We start from the raw sequence: 17,080 nt of genomic DNA, 5'->3' as shown, positions 1-17,080 counted from the left end.
AAATGTTCAGGGTGATCTTCTGCACTTCAATTACTTTATTTATATAACATATGTGATTTTTCACGAAATGAGCTTACCACTTCTTTGCTAATAGATAGAAAGGTTTCAAATCATATATTAATATACTATTTATATCTAAACAAGGTTTGTGATAAATATATTAAATATCTAGGTATTAACAGGAGATGATAAGCAAATTGAGATTTTCCAGATCTATTCTCGTATTTGAGAAATTTGATAATGATTGGTTAAATTCAGCAATTCAGCATCAGTGCAGCACTATGGCCATTACCTACGGTGAATTTTAGATGTAGAGCTGGCACTAATGACAGAAAACTGAGCAATATATAAAGAATTACCGTTCACGTCAACAAAAAGTGGGCATCCCCAGAAACTATAAATATTGGTTGCGATAAGTAAAGGAGAAGACTACATAGCTTTAACAGAAACTCTGCATGGAAACCGTACGAGTTCCTTAATCCAAAAACGTCTTAAATTTCGACTGCATATAAATGAAAGGATAGGTTCGATTATTTATAACAAGGAAAAAAACTCCTTTATATGGCTATAAATAAAAAGGACTTTTACCTCGATCGTTCGCTGTTGTTGTTGGATCACCTGTAAGGGATCCCCGGCCTCGCCAGACCCCAGCTCAAACATCTGGGGCGGTGCCGGGGTCGGCTGCTCGGGTTCAGAGATGTCCATTTTCTGACCCAGGGTGAAATGCGAAAAGTGTGGCTACAAACAGACAAAAAACGTTATATTTAAAACAAGCAAAACGAATATAACAACGAAAAAAAAGTTTTTTTTTTTTGTCACATTTAGCGACACATTTCAACTTATCTCTCGTCAGTAATCAAGTTTTTTTCAATGAAAGAATATATTCGCACTTAGTATTTTCTGAGAACTAAGAACTTCCAGGGACAATACGAGAAAAAAATGCTCATGGAATGCATATATTGCAGTTTGTTTTTCTATTGACGTTTACTTCGTAGCTTTTATATCGACCTTGGGCTCAGTGTATGCGTAGGGAACTAACCAAATGTAAATATAGGAATTTATTAGCGTGGATTCCCTTGGTTCGTGACTTGGCGACATCTTCAGGACGAAGCGAGATGCGCTTCAGCTTAGAGTTCGGTCAGAGGCAAGTTTACAGCGAAACTATATGTTGCCATAATTGTGTGCGCCTTTCTAGACCGTAGCACTAACTCTTCTCAGCAGTAATCCTACTTCACCTTATTCCTTCAGGGCCTTATAGAAAAGCTTTACTGTCGCGCTAATCCCATGGCAATTTCTCTTGAATATGGCTTGAGTACACTAGCGCTCATGTCCAAGTAAGTAGACTGATAGCGGCTCGCTGTTTTCGTAATAACTATCAGACACTTGAGCTAGAGTTCAACATCTATAACATGCACACGCCGATACACTATCCCCCACACAGTCGAGCAGAGAATTAGCTTGTATCCAATGAAGCGTTACTTTTAACCTGAGCTCAACGGTAGTGTAATATAATTTATGCCATTATTGGCGTCGCAACGTAAGCGGTGCAGGTTTACGATTTATAACATTGATCAGACACGTGTTAGGTAGTATCACCCCGTCCCCTTTCCATTCAGATGACCACAACCATCGTTATTATCGCCATGTTCATCAGCATCATTCTTCGGTGCCCGTTGACAAATCGGTACGACTAGTTTTCAAAACCTTATGACCCACATGGCTAATAACAGCATTCGCGTACATAGTCATGTATGGGCGTCAACAGCCACCTTTAGCCTTTCCCGTTTTAGCAGCAGCAGCAACAACAACAATTGAATATCCGAAATGCTTCCAGCAAACCTTATTTTTGTGTACAGCTGGCAGTCATCCCAGCCTGCCCAGCGTACATTGGTCCGCTACGAGGATAAAATTGCTGTTTCTAATCGTCGTTCTAAATCAAACGGTAACTCTGTGCGTATGTGCAAATCTAAACCGAAACAAAATAGTCCATAACGCTACTGAAAGACTGTAGTATTAGTAACCTGCATGCCCATGTCGCTGTACGGCTGTACGTGGGTGTCTGTGTGTGTGTGTGGGGGTCTGAGTCAGCACATTTCGCGGCGGCACTAAGAACGGTAAAGTGGGTGCCAGTCGGAAGGTAATAGCCAACGTTTTCTTTGAGATCGACATAAAGAGATACATGGATATCTAGATAGGCGAAAGCGAAACAGTCTTTGATAGGGTCATTGATACAGATGGCATCGGAATGAAATTAATCAACAATCCCTATTACTAGGATGACTTTCACTGCCACGATGATCATTTATCCTTATATTACCCGAACATTAACTGACAGGTTTTCAACGTTGGAGGCACCCAGGAGTAGCCAAGTATAATCTGTAGTAAAGGGGGACACAAACGGAAGTACACAGCGTACTCAAAAATATAACCCAGAGACCCCATTCTCTATATGAAAAACTGCTTTCTTCATCGAAGTTAGTTACCACTGGTAGAAAAAGCCGGCATCACTGAAAGCGAGGTGATGATAACGGTCAGTTGAGAGTAAACAGACATACGACAGGAAGTTAGTTTAACAAGTCGTTGTTTTCTTTTCGTTTTAGGTAGACAGACGGCGGATAGATAGACCCGTTATGTTGGCCTATACACGACCTTTTACCAATAACCGACTACCAATACGAAACATTTTTGAGCAGTTTCCATCAAACTGTCGCTAGAATCGAAAATCCTAACTAGCTAATGCAACGATAAAGTTAGAGCGAGCGAGCGAGCGAGCGAGAGAGAGAGAGAGAGAGAGAGAGAGAACATTAACGGATATTGTCGTCGACACGCCTCATCATCTCAGTAGCACTAATGTACGATGTACACGCGTGTCAGACACTATAAAAGTATCCTTATCGACCCGATAAGATCTGACGACCACCGAAAGATACATATGTATGTAATGAGTGAATTCAGCAAGCAAATCACGAGTGCATGAGAATCAAGAGCTGGGCCGCTAGCCATCAGTCGACATACGGCCTACCCCGTTTCTCTGTCAGCTGCAGGAGACCTGTGGCTGGTGTAGCAATGCGGATGCAACCATTATTCCTATTGGGTAAAGAAGACAAACTCTATTAGTTCGCCAAGCAATGCACAGAGGCTCTCAGCTAAGGACTTAGGGTCGCTTAAAGCCATCAGCGATAGAGTGATGCAAAGAGTGCGCATACATACATATCTATGGCATGTACGTATTAGCACGTTCTAAAAACGGTTATGGCAGTCAAATAACGGTAGAAACGCAACAGTGACGTGAAGCGGATTGTGCACCAGCTAATAGCAATATCTTTTTTGTTATACAATTTCGCTTGTAAATCAATTATTCGCCGTGGTAGTCATGGAGTTCTAAACTAAATGCCTTGTGTGTGCATCGAAGAAGACCCCTGTTCATATGTTATGTTAACGCCAACTCTCTAACATGGGCTGAACGCTTAAAGGTACATCGTTATCGAAACTTACAAGCAATACATCCGACACAAATAACGATATATCTCCCAAAATTGACTTTATAACGAACGGATGACACTGTTATGCCTACTTATAAAAAGTACTTAGTGACGATACGGTCATCCTCATAAAAGAGATAATAAGACAGATTATAAGCTTTTTTTTTTAACTGTATGTGCCTGTTTGACCCTTTTCGGCTTTTCGGTGCTTTAAAATCTTGGAGCTTACGAGACTTTTAACTTAGAATCAACCTAGAATTTAAACCCTAAGATTATTTGCGTCTGCTATGTTTGAGCAATACAAGAAGGCGGTTACACATATTAATATCGGCGGCTTATTTATAGGTATTATTGAAAAGTATTTACAAACTATAAGAAGAATTTTCAAAAAGAAATTGTGACCAGTTTAGAACCTGACCTGAGGCCATGGTGATCGAATGGCAGCAACATACAGTGGACACTGCACGAGAGATGTCCTTTTCAGTTAATGGAAAAACCTTATTTAAGTACCTGTTTCTGAGTTGATGCGGCTAATTAACAAACTACAAACAAGCTATTTTTTTCTAAACTTCTAAATATGAGGCGAGCCTATAAAAACTGACAAGCGAACACAAGATACTAGTGTTGGAAAATACCACCTAGGACTGAGGATATAGGTTTGGCCTAAATACTTTCTCAAAGTTTCTCCTCACTTAAGTTGCCATCAGGGTCTGCCGTCACAAAAAGATTCATAATAAATAAATAACTGTAGTCACAAAAAACAATCGTTTCAATACTATCGTCAGCAAAGACCTCGCCATTTCTGATGCTGTAAATTGTACTCACACGATGCGTCGTCCACGGAGGCTGGAACGGCTATGCGGTAATTGAACGTAGGCTGCTACGCAAAGGGTGATAGGCCAGGGGTATAGGCACAAGGCGCCGACCACATAGGGCTTCTGTAATCAGAGTCACGGCACATCGAGACGATGTCGGGTTAGACCAATATACACCCCCACATGCGCAGATCGTATAAATACACACATAGAAGTATAATGAACAGCAAAACGCCACGAAATGCTCTACGCTAATAGCAGCACCTTGATTGCTCTAGTGCTCATGAGCCTTACCTAAATAACCTTTCTATCGTTTCTCTTGCGCTCTGCCGTTGTTGTTGCCCCCCTTTCGTATCTCAAGCTTTCTTTTCCTCTCTGCGCTCCTTCTGTCTTTCTTGCCCCTTCGTACCGGACGAACAAGGTCCCCCACATATACAGATTCGTACGTAATAAAACGAGCTGAATACGCCAGCTCCGCGTGGTGACTGAGACGAATCACATATAAAAAGCACGTTATATATATTCACTGACAGCCTATAATTACTGTATAAAAACATCCATATGAGAATAGGCGTGTACACATAGCACATAGAACGCTTTGTGTAATGATAATAACGCCCGTAGAGCAATAATACGATTTTAGTAGAAACAATTTCGTGCCGTATTTATACAACCGAGGGCACTTTCGGTTATGACATGAAAATCCTGATGAGGGACCGCGTACCTGCGTATTAAAAAGACTAGATCAGCTGAAGTGCAGTGAGATGTAGAAGCTCGCACCTACAGTTTAATAAGGGGGACAACCGCCGAGAAATGACCGTCAGACCATGGCGAAGCGTACTAAATGAGGTGAAGGGAGACGGCCTATCGCTGAACGCGTGGGAAGAAAGCGTTTGGCATTCGATTTCTACAGCGTTGTCACAGCTTTGTCCTTTCAGCTTTCTTTCATCGAACTGTTTCTAATGGAGGGAGTGGTTACCAAGATAAAGATATTACTGTTTCCACCGCCACGACGATGCAGCCGTATGGTTTGCCATCATCCCCTCCCGGAAAACACCAGCAGGTAAAGAGCAAAACTTTCCATCTGTACTTTGCCAATAGAGCTCACCTTATCAGCCGATGTTTGCATATTCATATATACGCACGTATATCACTTGAATAAGTTTCATACGGTAAATTAGACACACGAATTCTTTTCAATATTTCGACAATGATGCGTATTGCCGAAACGCGCCACTTGGAAAGGGTAGGTAACTTAAGATCAGCTCTCATTGCAGATTATCCGGTTTGTGAGCCTTTGATTATCGTTCACAGCATTTAGGATCATAGTTGATAGAATAATAATAGACATAAAATAAAAGTGCTAGACGTAAAATAACAATGGCTCGGCATTAATAATCGTTTCATAATTGACTTCAGCCTCCTTACGTCAACCGGAGCTATGCGGGTTTATGGTAGCTATGAAACTGTGCTTACAATACGCTCTCAATCACTACAAATACCGTACGTTCAATCATCGCTTCAACTGATAAACGTCTCATCTAAAAGACCTATTCAAGCGCCATACAATCAAAGCTCTTTCTTCCTTCATTGATTGTACTTACGGTGAAGCCGGTCAATATTCCGAAGACTAAAGGCGCCGTTGCTGCTTAAATAAATCCATCAAATTCGCTAGAAACTAGCAACAATTACCGGTTGTTATTATGATTTCTTTTAAACTAACATGCATATTTGCCTAAAGTCACGTTGCCTATCTGGATGACGATAAGCAGCATCACGATTTCGCCTATCGCGTTGTCATGCAAGGCCTCCCGCGTCCCGCAAGCATCAGCTATCAATAGGGTGACGTAACCGTAATATACAACGAATGCGAGATAATAAATGGATCAAGTAGCAATCTCAGAAACAATTATATATATACATATAATTGTTTTTTTCCAAATATAATTTTATAAACGTTAAGACTTAGTTTCATGGAGAAAAAAGCAAAACAATCTATGCCACTTGGCGCAAAGCTGTCTTCCATAACTTGCAAGAATTATTTTTAGGACATTATTACTGGATTGAGCACAAATGTACCTTGGACTTGAATATACTATCTAGTGGGGGATGCCGTTAATCTTAGGAAACTTCGAATCGGCGTAAACAAATCAATGTCGAGATACGCAACACACCCCATAAATTATCGCAGAAATGTCCTGAGAAATAAATTATACTGAAAGCCAGATAGAGACCTTGCTACACAAATATAATATATACGCTTTACAACGTGTCTCGATAAAGGTAGCGGCGTCCCACATAGTCTTCTCCGTCATTGCTGAGTGTTATTTCATCTTTTTTTTTTTTACTATAACTGTTATAACAGCTAAGCTTTATTGACAGCTTCCTTGTAGATGAATGACTTCATTGTTGATGATATGATTTAACGTTTACGATGTGTGGCAAAAAGTGTTCTGCCATTGCAAAGAGTTATCGTAGCGTAAAAACGTCGAGAAGAAATTTATCGCTTATAGCCTTCATCTATAATGACAAAATAAGGGATCCTCGTAGATCGTGGTGTGATTAACGTGCTGGTGTGCTTATCAGGAGTAGGTGGGACGTTCAGCAGTAAAGAAATAGTTAAAAATTCACTTTACGTTTTTTCGAACATTTATTGTTGATGTTGCGGTACGCAGGCCAATCATTTTATAATTAAGCCTTTCCTAACGAATACCTACATATAGTATTGGAGAGAGTTTAAATTATTCTTCGGTTGACGTTTTCTTTAATTTTTATAATTACTTTATTTGCCCATTACATTTTCAGTTTCAGAGACCGATATCACCTCGAATCGTCGCTATTCAAATCGAGTTGTTCGAGAGACCACTCAATCCGATACCTATGCATTTAACTTTCTCGTTTCATCTGTCACTTCTGCTCCGATTGATCGTCATCATTTTGCAACCACCTTTTCCGTACACTAAATACATTCACAAATCATGTCGATAAATGCTTAGGATAAAAACATAATAATAATAAATAGCACCCTTACAATGCTAGATACAGCAGATCAAGGGTGTTTGTAGTTCCATGAATTGCGGGCATTAGCTAGAGGTCAGAAATCGTTTTATCATATTACCTATAGGCCGTAAACGAATTTGAGGCTAAATAAAATGGGTATATATTTATGACCAAACTCACAATGCTAACGAATGTTTCAACTTCTCGATCAATTTGCGTATTCGCTTTCAGCTATAACGAGGACTTGCAACTGATGTTTGGCAAAAGTCCACCGAAGAGAAGCAACAGAATGAAGGGTCTCGTTTCTGTGGCCTTAAGGCGTGGATTCTGAGGAAAGAAGATGCTTCGCTTTTAATACAGTATTTAATTCGACTGAGGCAGAAAATGGCATATCAGCGTTAAGGCTGACTGCTAACTTAAATGCTTTGTGAAGACTTCATTTCGCTAGAACTAGAGCCCGTATCTTTCTAACATAGACGAAAACCATAGCCAGAAAACACGTGGCGAATCTATTCTAAACCGTCCGATTCCTTAATGTCCGATTTAATTTGGGTGAATATAAAAAATTAACGATTGTGTTTTACCGCTTTAGGTGGAGACATTAACTATGTCTAGTTTAACTACCAGATGAGCGATCGACAATTGTATCAGACGATTAAAGTCTTCTTCAAGGGTGGGTTCTGGTCTGGCAAAAGAAGGTCGTTGTTTTGCCCTCGACCGTAATGTGTTCCGCTATAATATGAGTAAAAAAAATGCACTACAATACAAAATAATCCTAATTCGTAACATTCTGAATCATGGAATGGATGAATGCTTTGTATCATCAACAAACCAGAAACGGTTAAATCGCTAGCTAGGCAACACAAAAACCTATGTATCATACCGAAATCGTACAAATAGCGGTCCATTAGAGGTTGGGCGTTTTGCATAAATGTTTTACATTACTAATACGTTTTATCAGAAACGCTCATTTCTGTAGCATATTACCAGCTCACAATGTAATTCAATACCTTACCCTTACGCTGGCCACAAATAGATCAACGGAAATGTCGCGTAATCAATTAAATCAAGCTTTTCATATAACGTTCTGAGTCTGGAATAACGTCGCAGTAGCGACTGATCCCTGGCAGTTTATGAGCGAATCCTCACTCAGTTGTTACTGTCTGTACTTGCCGTTGTTGTCGCACTGCAACGTATGATTTTTACAAAAAAAAACTTGAGAATATGTCGATATCATTTTCAAAGCATACCAGGTCTAAAGGCAAACGACCAGACATAGCGACGATGGTATACTTAAGATCTTTTCCAAAATAAAAAACACTATAAGAGACTCTGTAGCGAATCAGTTACTACTTCATCTGCCTCTAAATTATTATTATATAGGAGCATATTCCGCACTACTATGTTAAAATGTCTGCTCCAGCTTGGCTATAACATTGCAAAAGACTTTTACAAAAATTAACACATACATTCATATTTTATAGCACAAACAAAGTGGTTTGTTAAGCTATTAAAACAACAGCACCTGAGTCTAAATAATTCTGAGTAATACCACTAAAGCCTGTTTATCTGAACCAACACGGAATTAATCCTTCTAAGAAGCGCTTTTTCAACTTATAATTAATCCCTTTGTTTTCTCTATACCGGAATGCGATATTTGCATTCCTTTGAATGTATAGTATACTTTTGTCAGTTTCGAACATCGCTCATATGAACAAATAAATTAAATGGTCAGACAAAGACAATCTATTCACTACCCTCAAAGTAGGATAAGTATGATAAAAATTAACAAAAAAAAACATATAAGAAGATTTTTCTTTCAAAACGTCAAATCAGATAAAAACGAAACAACATCCACGCGCCTGTAGCGTATTCTTCAATAACAGTCATACTCAAACGGTTCAATTGACTAACTGCCTGATTAATACAACAAAATCACAGGACAGCCATTTAATCCCGTCCTATAAATTGGTTCTCACGATTAAATGGCGACCAGGTGACATAAAAGTGACCTCATTTTATTATAGATCTGTCTGTCTGTCTGCCTGCCTGCTAGCTATGGCTACTGCACAACAAGTACATACACAAATCTAACAACGATTTCGATGGTGCTTATACCGTTGCTTAATGATGACAAAGACAGTGGCGGCTGGTTGTTTGGATCTGAGAGAGTTGGAACAGCCGTGATACTGTATTAACAATGGCTTAGCAATAAAATTCAAACAGCTGACAACAGTCGGGATTTAAGATTTCAAGGAACACTGCTCCGGTCTTGGGCCAGATAATGATAGACAAAAGAACTCTGTAAGTGACAACTATCTGTTTTTGGCATTAGCTGGTTGCCGCTACAGGATGCGTGAACTTAAATGCGTAGCGGGGGAATTCATATTGGTAGAATTATGAATAAATCATTTGACAATAAAGGGCTGATTATAGAATTAGTAATTTTAGACGGTACAAGTTGAAAATTGTGTTACTGCACATTATCGGTTCCAGTGGACAGTTAAATAGCGTAGCGAACATAATAATTTGCGATAATGTGCAATGCACGTAGCTGGTTGTTTAAGGTGTCGTTACAGATTACCACACTTTCGGAATCTACCTTGATACGCACAAGCGACACTTAAACTTGCAGTGGAAAAAACTATATTCCTTCTGGATACTGGACAGGCATAAGCTGTATAAGAAAACTCTTTGATTAAACTACTTGTCTAACTGTAACGTTATTTAACTCGAAGTAAGCAGGCATCATAACAGGATTATCTATGTGGTTCTTTCGTTGTAGTTTATCTCCACTTGACGAAGTTAGTGCGAACCTTATAGAAGGCCCAGCCTAGAGACTGAAAGGGCTTGGTCGTATAGTAGCACATTTTACCAAAGCGTACGACTGAACAATGTTAATAGAGGAATCTGATTATGATCTCTTAATATTCATTTTCCGACATACGTTAGAGCGAATTCCTGACTACGCTATATCCCAAATTTAAACCAGATTCGTCTGACTTGAGCCTTCGCTTGCAAAGGTTTCTAGCCTTTCAACACGCTTTTACACGCAGGTATACTAATATCCTTCCAAAATAATAATAATGGAAAACGCCACTCGTGACACAGGCTATTGTCCTTGTCTGCTATTGACCGTAGATTAAGAACAAGTAAACTCGAAATCAAATCGTTACACCACGACGTACAGCAAGCGGTTGCGAGGCATTTTCAACTGGCTCATAGGAGAGACAGAGACGGTACTGGCAACAAAATCATCTTTTCAAAGATAGTAGTGTCTGCTTCCTTTCCGCTGTTAGATAGTAGTACTGGTAATGAGGATAACATCGTCGTATGAGCTTGTTGCTCTACAGTGACGGTCATATCAACTGCGAGGACGGGGTGAGGAAATAACTAGAGTGCGGAGCGGTCATGACTATCACCCATGTGGCTGTCGCGCGTACTGCTATCACGCCATCCATCCCGAGAAGGGAGGTTGCATTGGCCACTACGTAGCTATAAACAGACCGACATATGGGTCCTGTTTAGTTCAATTTAACACAGTCCTATTTTCTTTACACGCCATTTCCTAACAAGCCCTTGTCGCCCACGGTCGGCCATTTTCGTATGCACAGCGCGGCCGTCACTATCATCGTCTAGCTTCGAAAAGAACACTAAAAATAAAACCGGATGGACTCGGTTCAACGATACCAACATCGAAGATCGGGGCTTCAAGATGAGTTGTGGCAGTGGTCGTTGTTCGATAGTGTCAAGTACAACGGCGAGCTCGGTCTGCATTGGTGTTCTCAGGTTCTCTGAACGCGCCGATACGTCAGGCGACGCCACTGAGTGGTTAGGACCGACATCGAGAGAATCAGGCGCGTTAGCGATCACACCTCAGGGAACAGATACAGAGACGTGCGACCTTCAGCAACGCAGTACGTGAAACGCAAGATTTTTCGATGATTCGAAACATCCCCCAATAGCTCACGACGGCCTCGACGTAAACAGACCGAGACGGCTATGGCTTACCGTTAAGCCATGACAACGTTCACAACTCTGCTAATACGCTAGCTGTATTCAACTGCCGCTGTATGTGGCATTCGCCGTAAAAAGAGCGAAACAGAGATGGCACAAAAGCAAGAGTTCGGCATCCTGAGTTCCTCGTTCGTGCCGCCGCTCGTTGTCATGTGAGCATTTATCAGGCGATAATGAATCAGCCACTGAAGACCGATCAGCGACCGGCTTACGGACCATCCGGCCTCTACCTATAACAGCATTATCCCCGTCGCTGCCTTTACACTAATTTCTCTCTTGATCTGTAATACTTATCTTCTAATCCAATAACCGGCAAACAACAAGAACAAAGTACCGAACACAGCACCGATGTATTACTATTCCGGCAATGGCCGATGCTCGAGCGCGATGACAAGAAGCGGCGGCGGTGAGTGAACCCAGGCGAAGGAGTGTACGACGACCACTCGCTGGCTGGCTACCGGCAGCACTGATGCTACCTCTGTAGCGGCCCTCAAGGTTGTTCGTTTGTAGAGCAACGAGGCAGCACTACCGACAGACAATACTGAAGAATAATGGCGGTTTGCCCCCCGACCTAAACGTTCGACTGCCAGTCCACACCATTTTGTTGGCTTTGCTTGGTTCTGCTTTTGGCGTGGTAGCTTCTTCCCTATCTAACGTCATCGCCTAACCTCCGTGATCCTTAGATGCAGCGACAACGTGATGCCTGTCGGCTGGTTAAACGCAACGAGCGCATGAGCAACTAGCAACAGCGTACACGACGATTTTATCGCGGTAACAGCACCTTAATATCACGCCGTACGAACTATGCCTAGCGCAACACGATGTATAGACAATGACAGTCGTTTAGCAGCCACTATAAGCTCAAATTAATTAATTTATTTCAAGCAGTCACCACGTACAGTAATAATTAAGTTCTCATAATTTTCCGTAGACTTATTTATTTTACAGTCCACTTTTTTTGATCCATAAAGCGAACGATCAGAACAGACTTCTATGGCTGTTGACTCGTGGGACACGTATTAACTCATAGTAACATAAAAAATAAAAATACGATACACAACTCGCACGAGTTAGGTACGATGTTTCTGTAATCGATATCGTCAATTTCTACTAAAATCCTGGAAACATAATAATATAATGATGTTCTGGAGAATAGATTTAGTCATAGCTCGTCGTCCGCAATTTTCAAGAAAAAATCTAGCTTACGAAGGATTTTCTCAAAAACTTCTATAAGCAAATTAGCACTATAGGTAGAATAAATCAACGTAAGAAATACTACCATCTTGCGCAGAAGGAACGCTGAAACGTCTGCTTTCACTTTAAACAAAACGAAAAATGCAACAATTTGCAACCGATGGCCGAACAGGCTTGTAGCCTAAATGATTTTTCGGGGTTTTTACATCTAGGGTAAATCCATATAAAGCAAATGACGTGTTTGAAACCAAATGGAGTTCGTGCCAACGATAGCCTAACATTTTTACCATAGACTCTGATGCTGGTAGCTGAATAGTGAGAGCAACGGTTTTTTGTTGACCCTAACGCTGAATAATAGAAATATCAATATAATGACAACTATGCTGTTAGGATAGAAATGGTAGTGAGCTATACTTGAATATTACTAGGTGAGAGTGGATATGAAGGCCAAAGACAGTAATAGCAACCACATCCTGTTGTATAATGCCGGCGCGAGCCGTTTTCGTTTCTTTCTCAACGCGTTCCAGCGTTTAAAGGCAAGCTATTTATACTTTTCTCTTTTGCCCGTCTATGTACAGATTGTGCGTATATCTATTTATCCACTGATCTCGCTTTTGTCTTCCGCACTTATTTGATTTAAACGACTGACTCAACCCGATAATATACTTGTTTGTATCCTCGTAACCTCGTTCCTTAACACATCATTCCTGAATATAGTCCTAAGTGTAACATATTTTATGAAAACATAATTACTGCTATTGATATATAAATGAGATATACGAAAAATATTCATATTCATTGTCCTTATGCAAATACTGACATAAAGTTCGCTTACTGGCATTACACACTTTTTCCCTATGCTAGTGTGGTGATCTGAGACAACTTAACAATTCGCGATCATTTGCTTTCATATAACACTGTACCATTTGCATAGTTGGGTTAGTGCCACCCATCCTCAATCTATACAGGTAAACGCCTCAAGGTTTCTCCCCCACATTTAAACCCCTCACATCTAGACCTTACCATTTGAACCTCCTACTTCACATGAACGTTTACTAGACTCCCGTTTCTCATCGACTTTGGGCGTTTGTTGTTGTGTTAGACTCTACGCGTCCAAGGACTGACCTCGGATGGAGTCCTTTTTTACCGAGAACGTCTCGGCACGAACGCCAGTGCTACAACTGCACCGTGCCGACCACCAACTGCCGCTGTTAATCTGACTAGCAGCCGTGCTTCTACTTGTCGGTCGCTTTCGAGAACCCTACTTCCCCAATAGCGCTACCTGACTACTATTAATTAAAATATTCGGTACAATTATGTTTGTTGTTGCGGTTATTTTAGTTTTATCTTTGCCACTAACATCATAGCAACCGCGACGATCACTTGCAACATTGACGCGCGTCCATGATTTGTCTCCATAGGCCACAGCGAAAGCTGGAACCAACAAACAAACCGGTCCTATTGAGAGTGGGGATTGGCTGCAGCAGGGCGCTGCGTGTTCATTCGTCAGCCGGGCCTGCCGCTTTTCTCGTTCGCTTGCGGTGGTCCCTCCATCATGATGTCTTCGCGTATCGTCGATCCATAAGTGGCAGCGCCAATGGTCACAGCTTGTTCCTGGCCGATGGCTGCTCACTCTCGCGGACTTTGCACCCGCACGGTGGAGATTGTTACCGCTGCTGTCGTTCTACAGCAGCCTCAGCAGCGCATTCGTCGTCAAGAACAACGAAAAATCAGCAAACAACACGGCCTTTCGCTTCCGTGTAGTCTTGCAACATTATCTTACCTCATCTGCTTTACATTTCTGCTCTAGCTGGCTTCGAGCCTCAAACCTAGTTCAAGGAAACATGCATAGATACGATCCTAATATTCGTTTACTATGCATGCTCTCAAACACTCCCAGCATAAGCTATCCGTGGTATCCGAATCGCTCTCGTTTTATCTGACCCGTTGTACTCTACTTCCATTGAATACACTTACTTACCCGAGTCCGTAACTTATTTCCACTACTGGGTCAGAGCCCTGCTCTTTTGTACGAATTGAAAGAACTCCTCTATGTGATTGTACTAATAAGATCTCGTAAGATTCGTTTATGATCCCGCTGACACTCGTCGTCGTTTACAATGACACTGCGCACAGCCTCGTATGACTAAAAAGCTGTACTCTTTCTTTTCTCGATGTCAACTACGACATGAATAAATCTCCCTTCTGTTCTCGTCGTTGGCCGTCGTCGTTTTTGTCGAGTTACACCTTAAGGTATTCGAAAACACGCTACCTCGTCTGCTTTATTTCTGTTGCTGCCTTCTGTATGTTGTTTCCGTTTCATCATCAACAACGACAATAGCGGCAGCAGCGCCTACGGCAGTAGCAGCACGAACGAAGAAGACATAAAACGGGCAGGTGTTGTAGATACACAAAATGCACGCATTCACACACACACACACAGAAAAGCGGAGGTTCACGCGCTCTTGTTCCTGTTGCTGTTAGATAGGCACATCTACCTTTTTTTGTTGACTTTAATGCAGTCAAAACTGGCAATGGCGATGTCGATTTCTCTGGTTGCTTGTCCGTTTCCTTTACGTTGTCGCCGTCGACGACGACGACGAGCACTGCCGCGACGTTGGCCAGCGGCTCGAAGATCAATACCAACACGAAGACGACGATGCGAGCCTAATGCAACAACAACAACATCATCGACAATAACAACAACAAAACAGTGTTTGTGTTGTTCGTTCAGTCGTAGATCTCTCCCCCTCCCAGAAAATGTGCAGCAGCGGTGGCACGCACGCACCAACAGCAATTGCCTGCCAGCCAGTCAGAATCAGCAGGAGGAAAGCGCAAAGAGCCGAGGGCCTGTTTGGCCCACAATATCAACAGACAGCCACAGCAAATCAGCTCGGACTGATAATCTGCTGCTGCTGCTGCTGTTGTTGTCCTCCGTACGAACGAACGACGGTGACGTCGACTATAACTAGAAAAACTATAAGCATTACTGCAGCGTTTAATGCGGTGCCAGCTCCACTGTAATGACGGCGACAGCAGCAGCAGCAGCAAAAGTTGTTGTAGCTTGGAACTATGCTGCTGCCACCAACCGCCCTCAGTTCTGCGCCGTCCGATGATTCGACCGTTGCCGCAACGCTATGACGGCGGGGTAGTGCGGTCAGACAGAACAAGACGGACAGCCGAACGTACAGAGCCGACTAACGGATAGGAGAGACACAGACGAATGGATGAATAATAACATGTATTACCAGCAGTCCTCCTCTCGTTGCCGGTCCAGCCCCGCCAGAAAGTAAACGATGTCTGCGCGGCCAGAAACCAGCAGCAGCGGCTGCAGCAGCAATGAGGCTTTTCTGCACGACGGTTTCTTCTTGCACTTTTTCTTTTTCTTCATGCTTAACGGGCCGGACCCGGTCAAGTCGGCCAACCAGACAATAAACAACTACTACTGCAGCGCTGTAGGTGTTGTTGCCGCCGCCACCGCCGTAGCGGCTACCGGCTGCTGCTCTCCAGTTAGTGTCACCAGTAGCAATGCAACAATCACATAGCACTGCTATCGTCAAGGCAATTGTCTGCCTATAGACTATCACTAAGAGCTAGAGCGAACAAAAAAATGAACGCTAAAGCTCTCTTTGTCGAAACGACCACTACTGCGAGCCGTTGCTACCGCTGCTGTCGTTACAGCGCAGTTGCTTCTATTGATATCTTCGGAAACCGTCGTTGCCTAAAACCATTGCGTTGTTGCTTCAGCCCGGTTCGCAGTTTCTGCGCTCTCTGGGTGAGGTCCAACGGTTAGTGCGTGGCTGGCTGCCAGTTCGACAATAAATCTACCATGGCAGGAAGGGCGACACGCATCGCAAACAAAAACAACACACACCACGGTTGGAGCGGAAGGTAGACAGAGTCGTCACAACGCGCCACCACGGTACGCAGTAAGCCCTGCTTTATCTCGAGACAGCTATGCAGCCCAAGAGTCTGGAAAGTGTTTACGCCGTATAAGGCAAACTAGCAGCGCATCTAGCGAAATTTATTTCTGGAAGGAGCTCCGAAGCACTAATATTAATTATCGCTGAAAAGATATCAGGTCGCGTAGATCAGAAACGAAATGAAAAAATAAACATAAGAACTGCATAATCTCTCGTACCGTCGAACTGCCGCCGGCAGATTCTTCGAACCGTTCGCTTCCGCTCGCTACTCACTCACAGGTGCTGCTGATATAATAGTACATAGGCAGCATGACCAGTTCACATTAGTGATACTTGAATCAAAGCCAAATCCGGATTAACACTTGCACCAGTCCTCACCAATAATTTTACACTAAACACAAAACTATAGATCTACAACTATCAAGTAGCGTCCGCTAATTCATTTGTTGGCATTGTATCGCCCGCTTTTGTTCGTACCCGCTAGTCTTCGTTCCTGCAGCAGTCAACGAGTAAAGTCGGCGAACCCTCCTTTTGAAGACAACATGGCATCACCTCGTAACACCAGGTCACGCATACGCTGACGCATGGGAGAGTGCTGGTAATATCAAGCGCGGAATTTATCCGGTTACCTATCCAAGGTAACTGACAG

At 42.3% G+C, this 17,080-nt stretch overlaps 1 protein-coding gene across 11 annotated transcripts in view; it reads right to left on the bottom strand.

Annotated features, from left to right (window-relative positions):
- The window catches only part of for (cGMP-dependent protein kinase for), a 39,362-nt gene extending 22,492 nt beyond the window's left edge, over nucleotides 1-16,870 (bottom strand). Inside the window, exons 1-5 of one of the 11 annotated variants that reach the window (XM_086977669.1) lie at nucleotides 8,313-10,468; nucleotides 7,478-7,624; nucleotides 4,592-4,782; nucleotides 4,308-4,420; nucleotides 589-738 (exon numbers count right to left, since the gene is read on the bottom strand). In XM_086977669.1, coding sequence (XP_086833795.1) covers nucleotides 589-705 — 117 coding nt within the window. In that variant the 5' untranslated portion in view covers nucleotides 706-738; nucleotides 4,308-4,420; nucleotides 4,592-4,782; nucleotides 7,478-7,624; nucleotides 8,313-10,468. The other 10 variants (XM_086977677.1, XM_086977675.1, XM_086977680.1 and 7 more) reach the window with 10 other exon arrangements.
- Nucleotides 16,871-17,080: the final 210 nt, after the last annotated feature.

This window comes from Varroa destructor, unplaced genomic scaffold (genome assembly GCF_002443255.2).
Source record: "Varroa destructor unplaced genomic scaffold, Vdes_3.0 BEIS01000001.1, whole genome shotgun sequence".
Lineage (NCBI taxonomy): Eukaryota > Metazoa > Arthropoda > Arachnida > Mesostigmata > Varroidae > Varroa > Varroa destructor.
The sequence above is the reverse complement of the archived record's forward strand: the minus strand, read 5'-3'. Positions and strand labels throughout refer to the sequence as shown.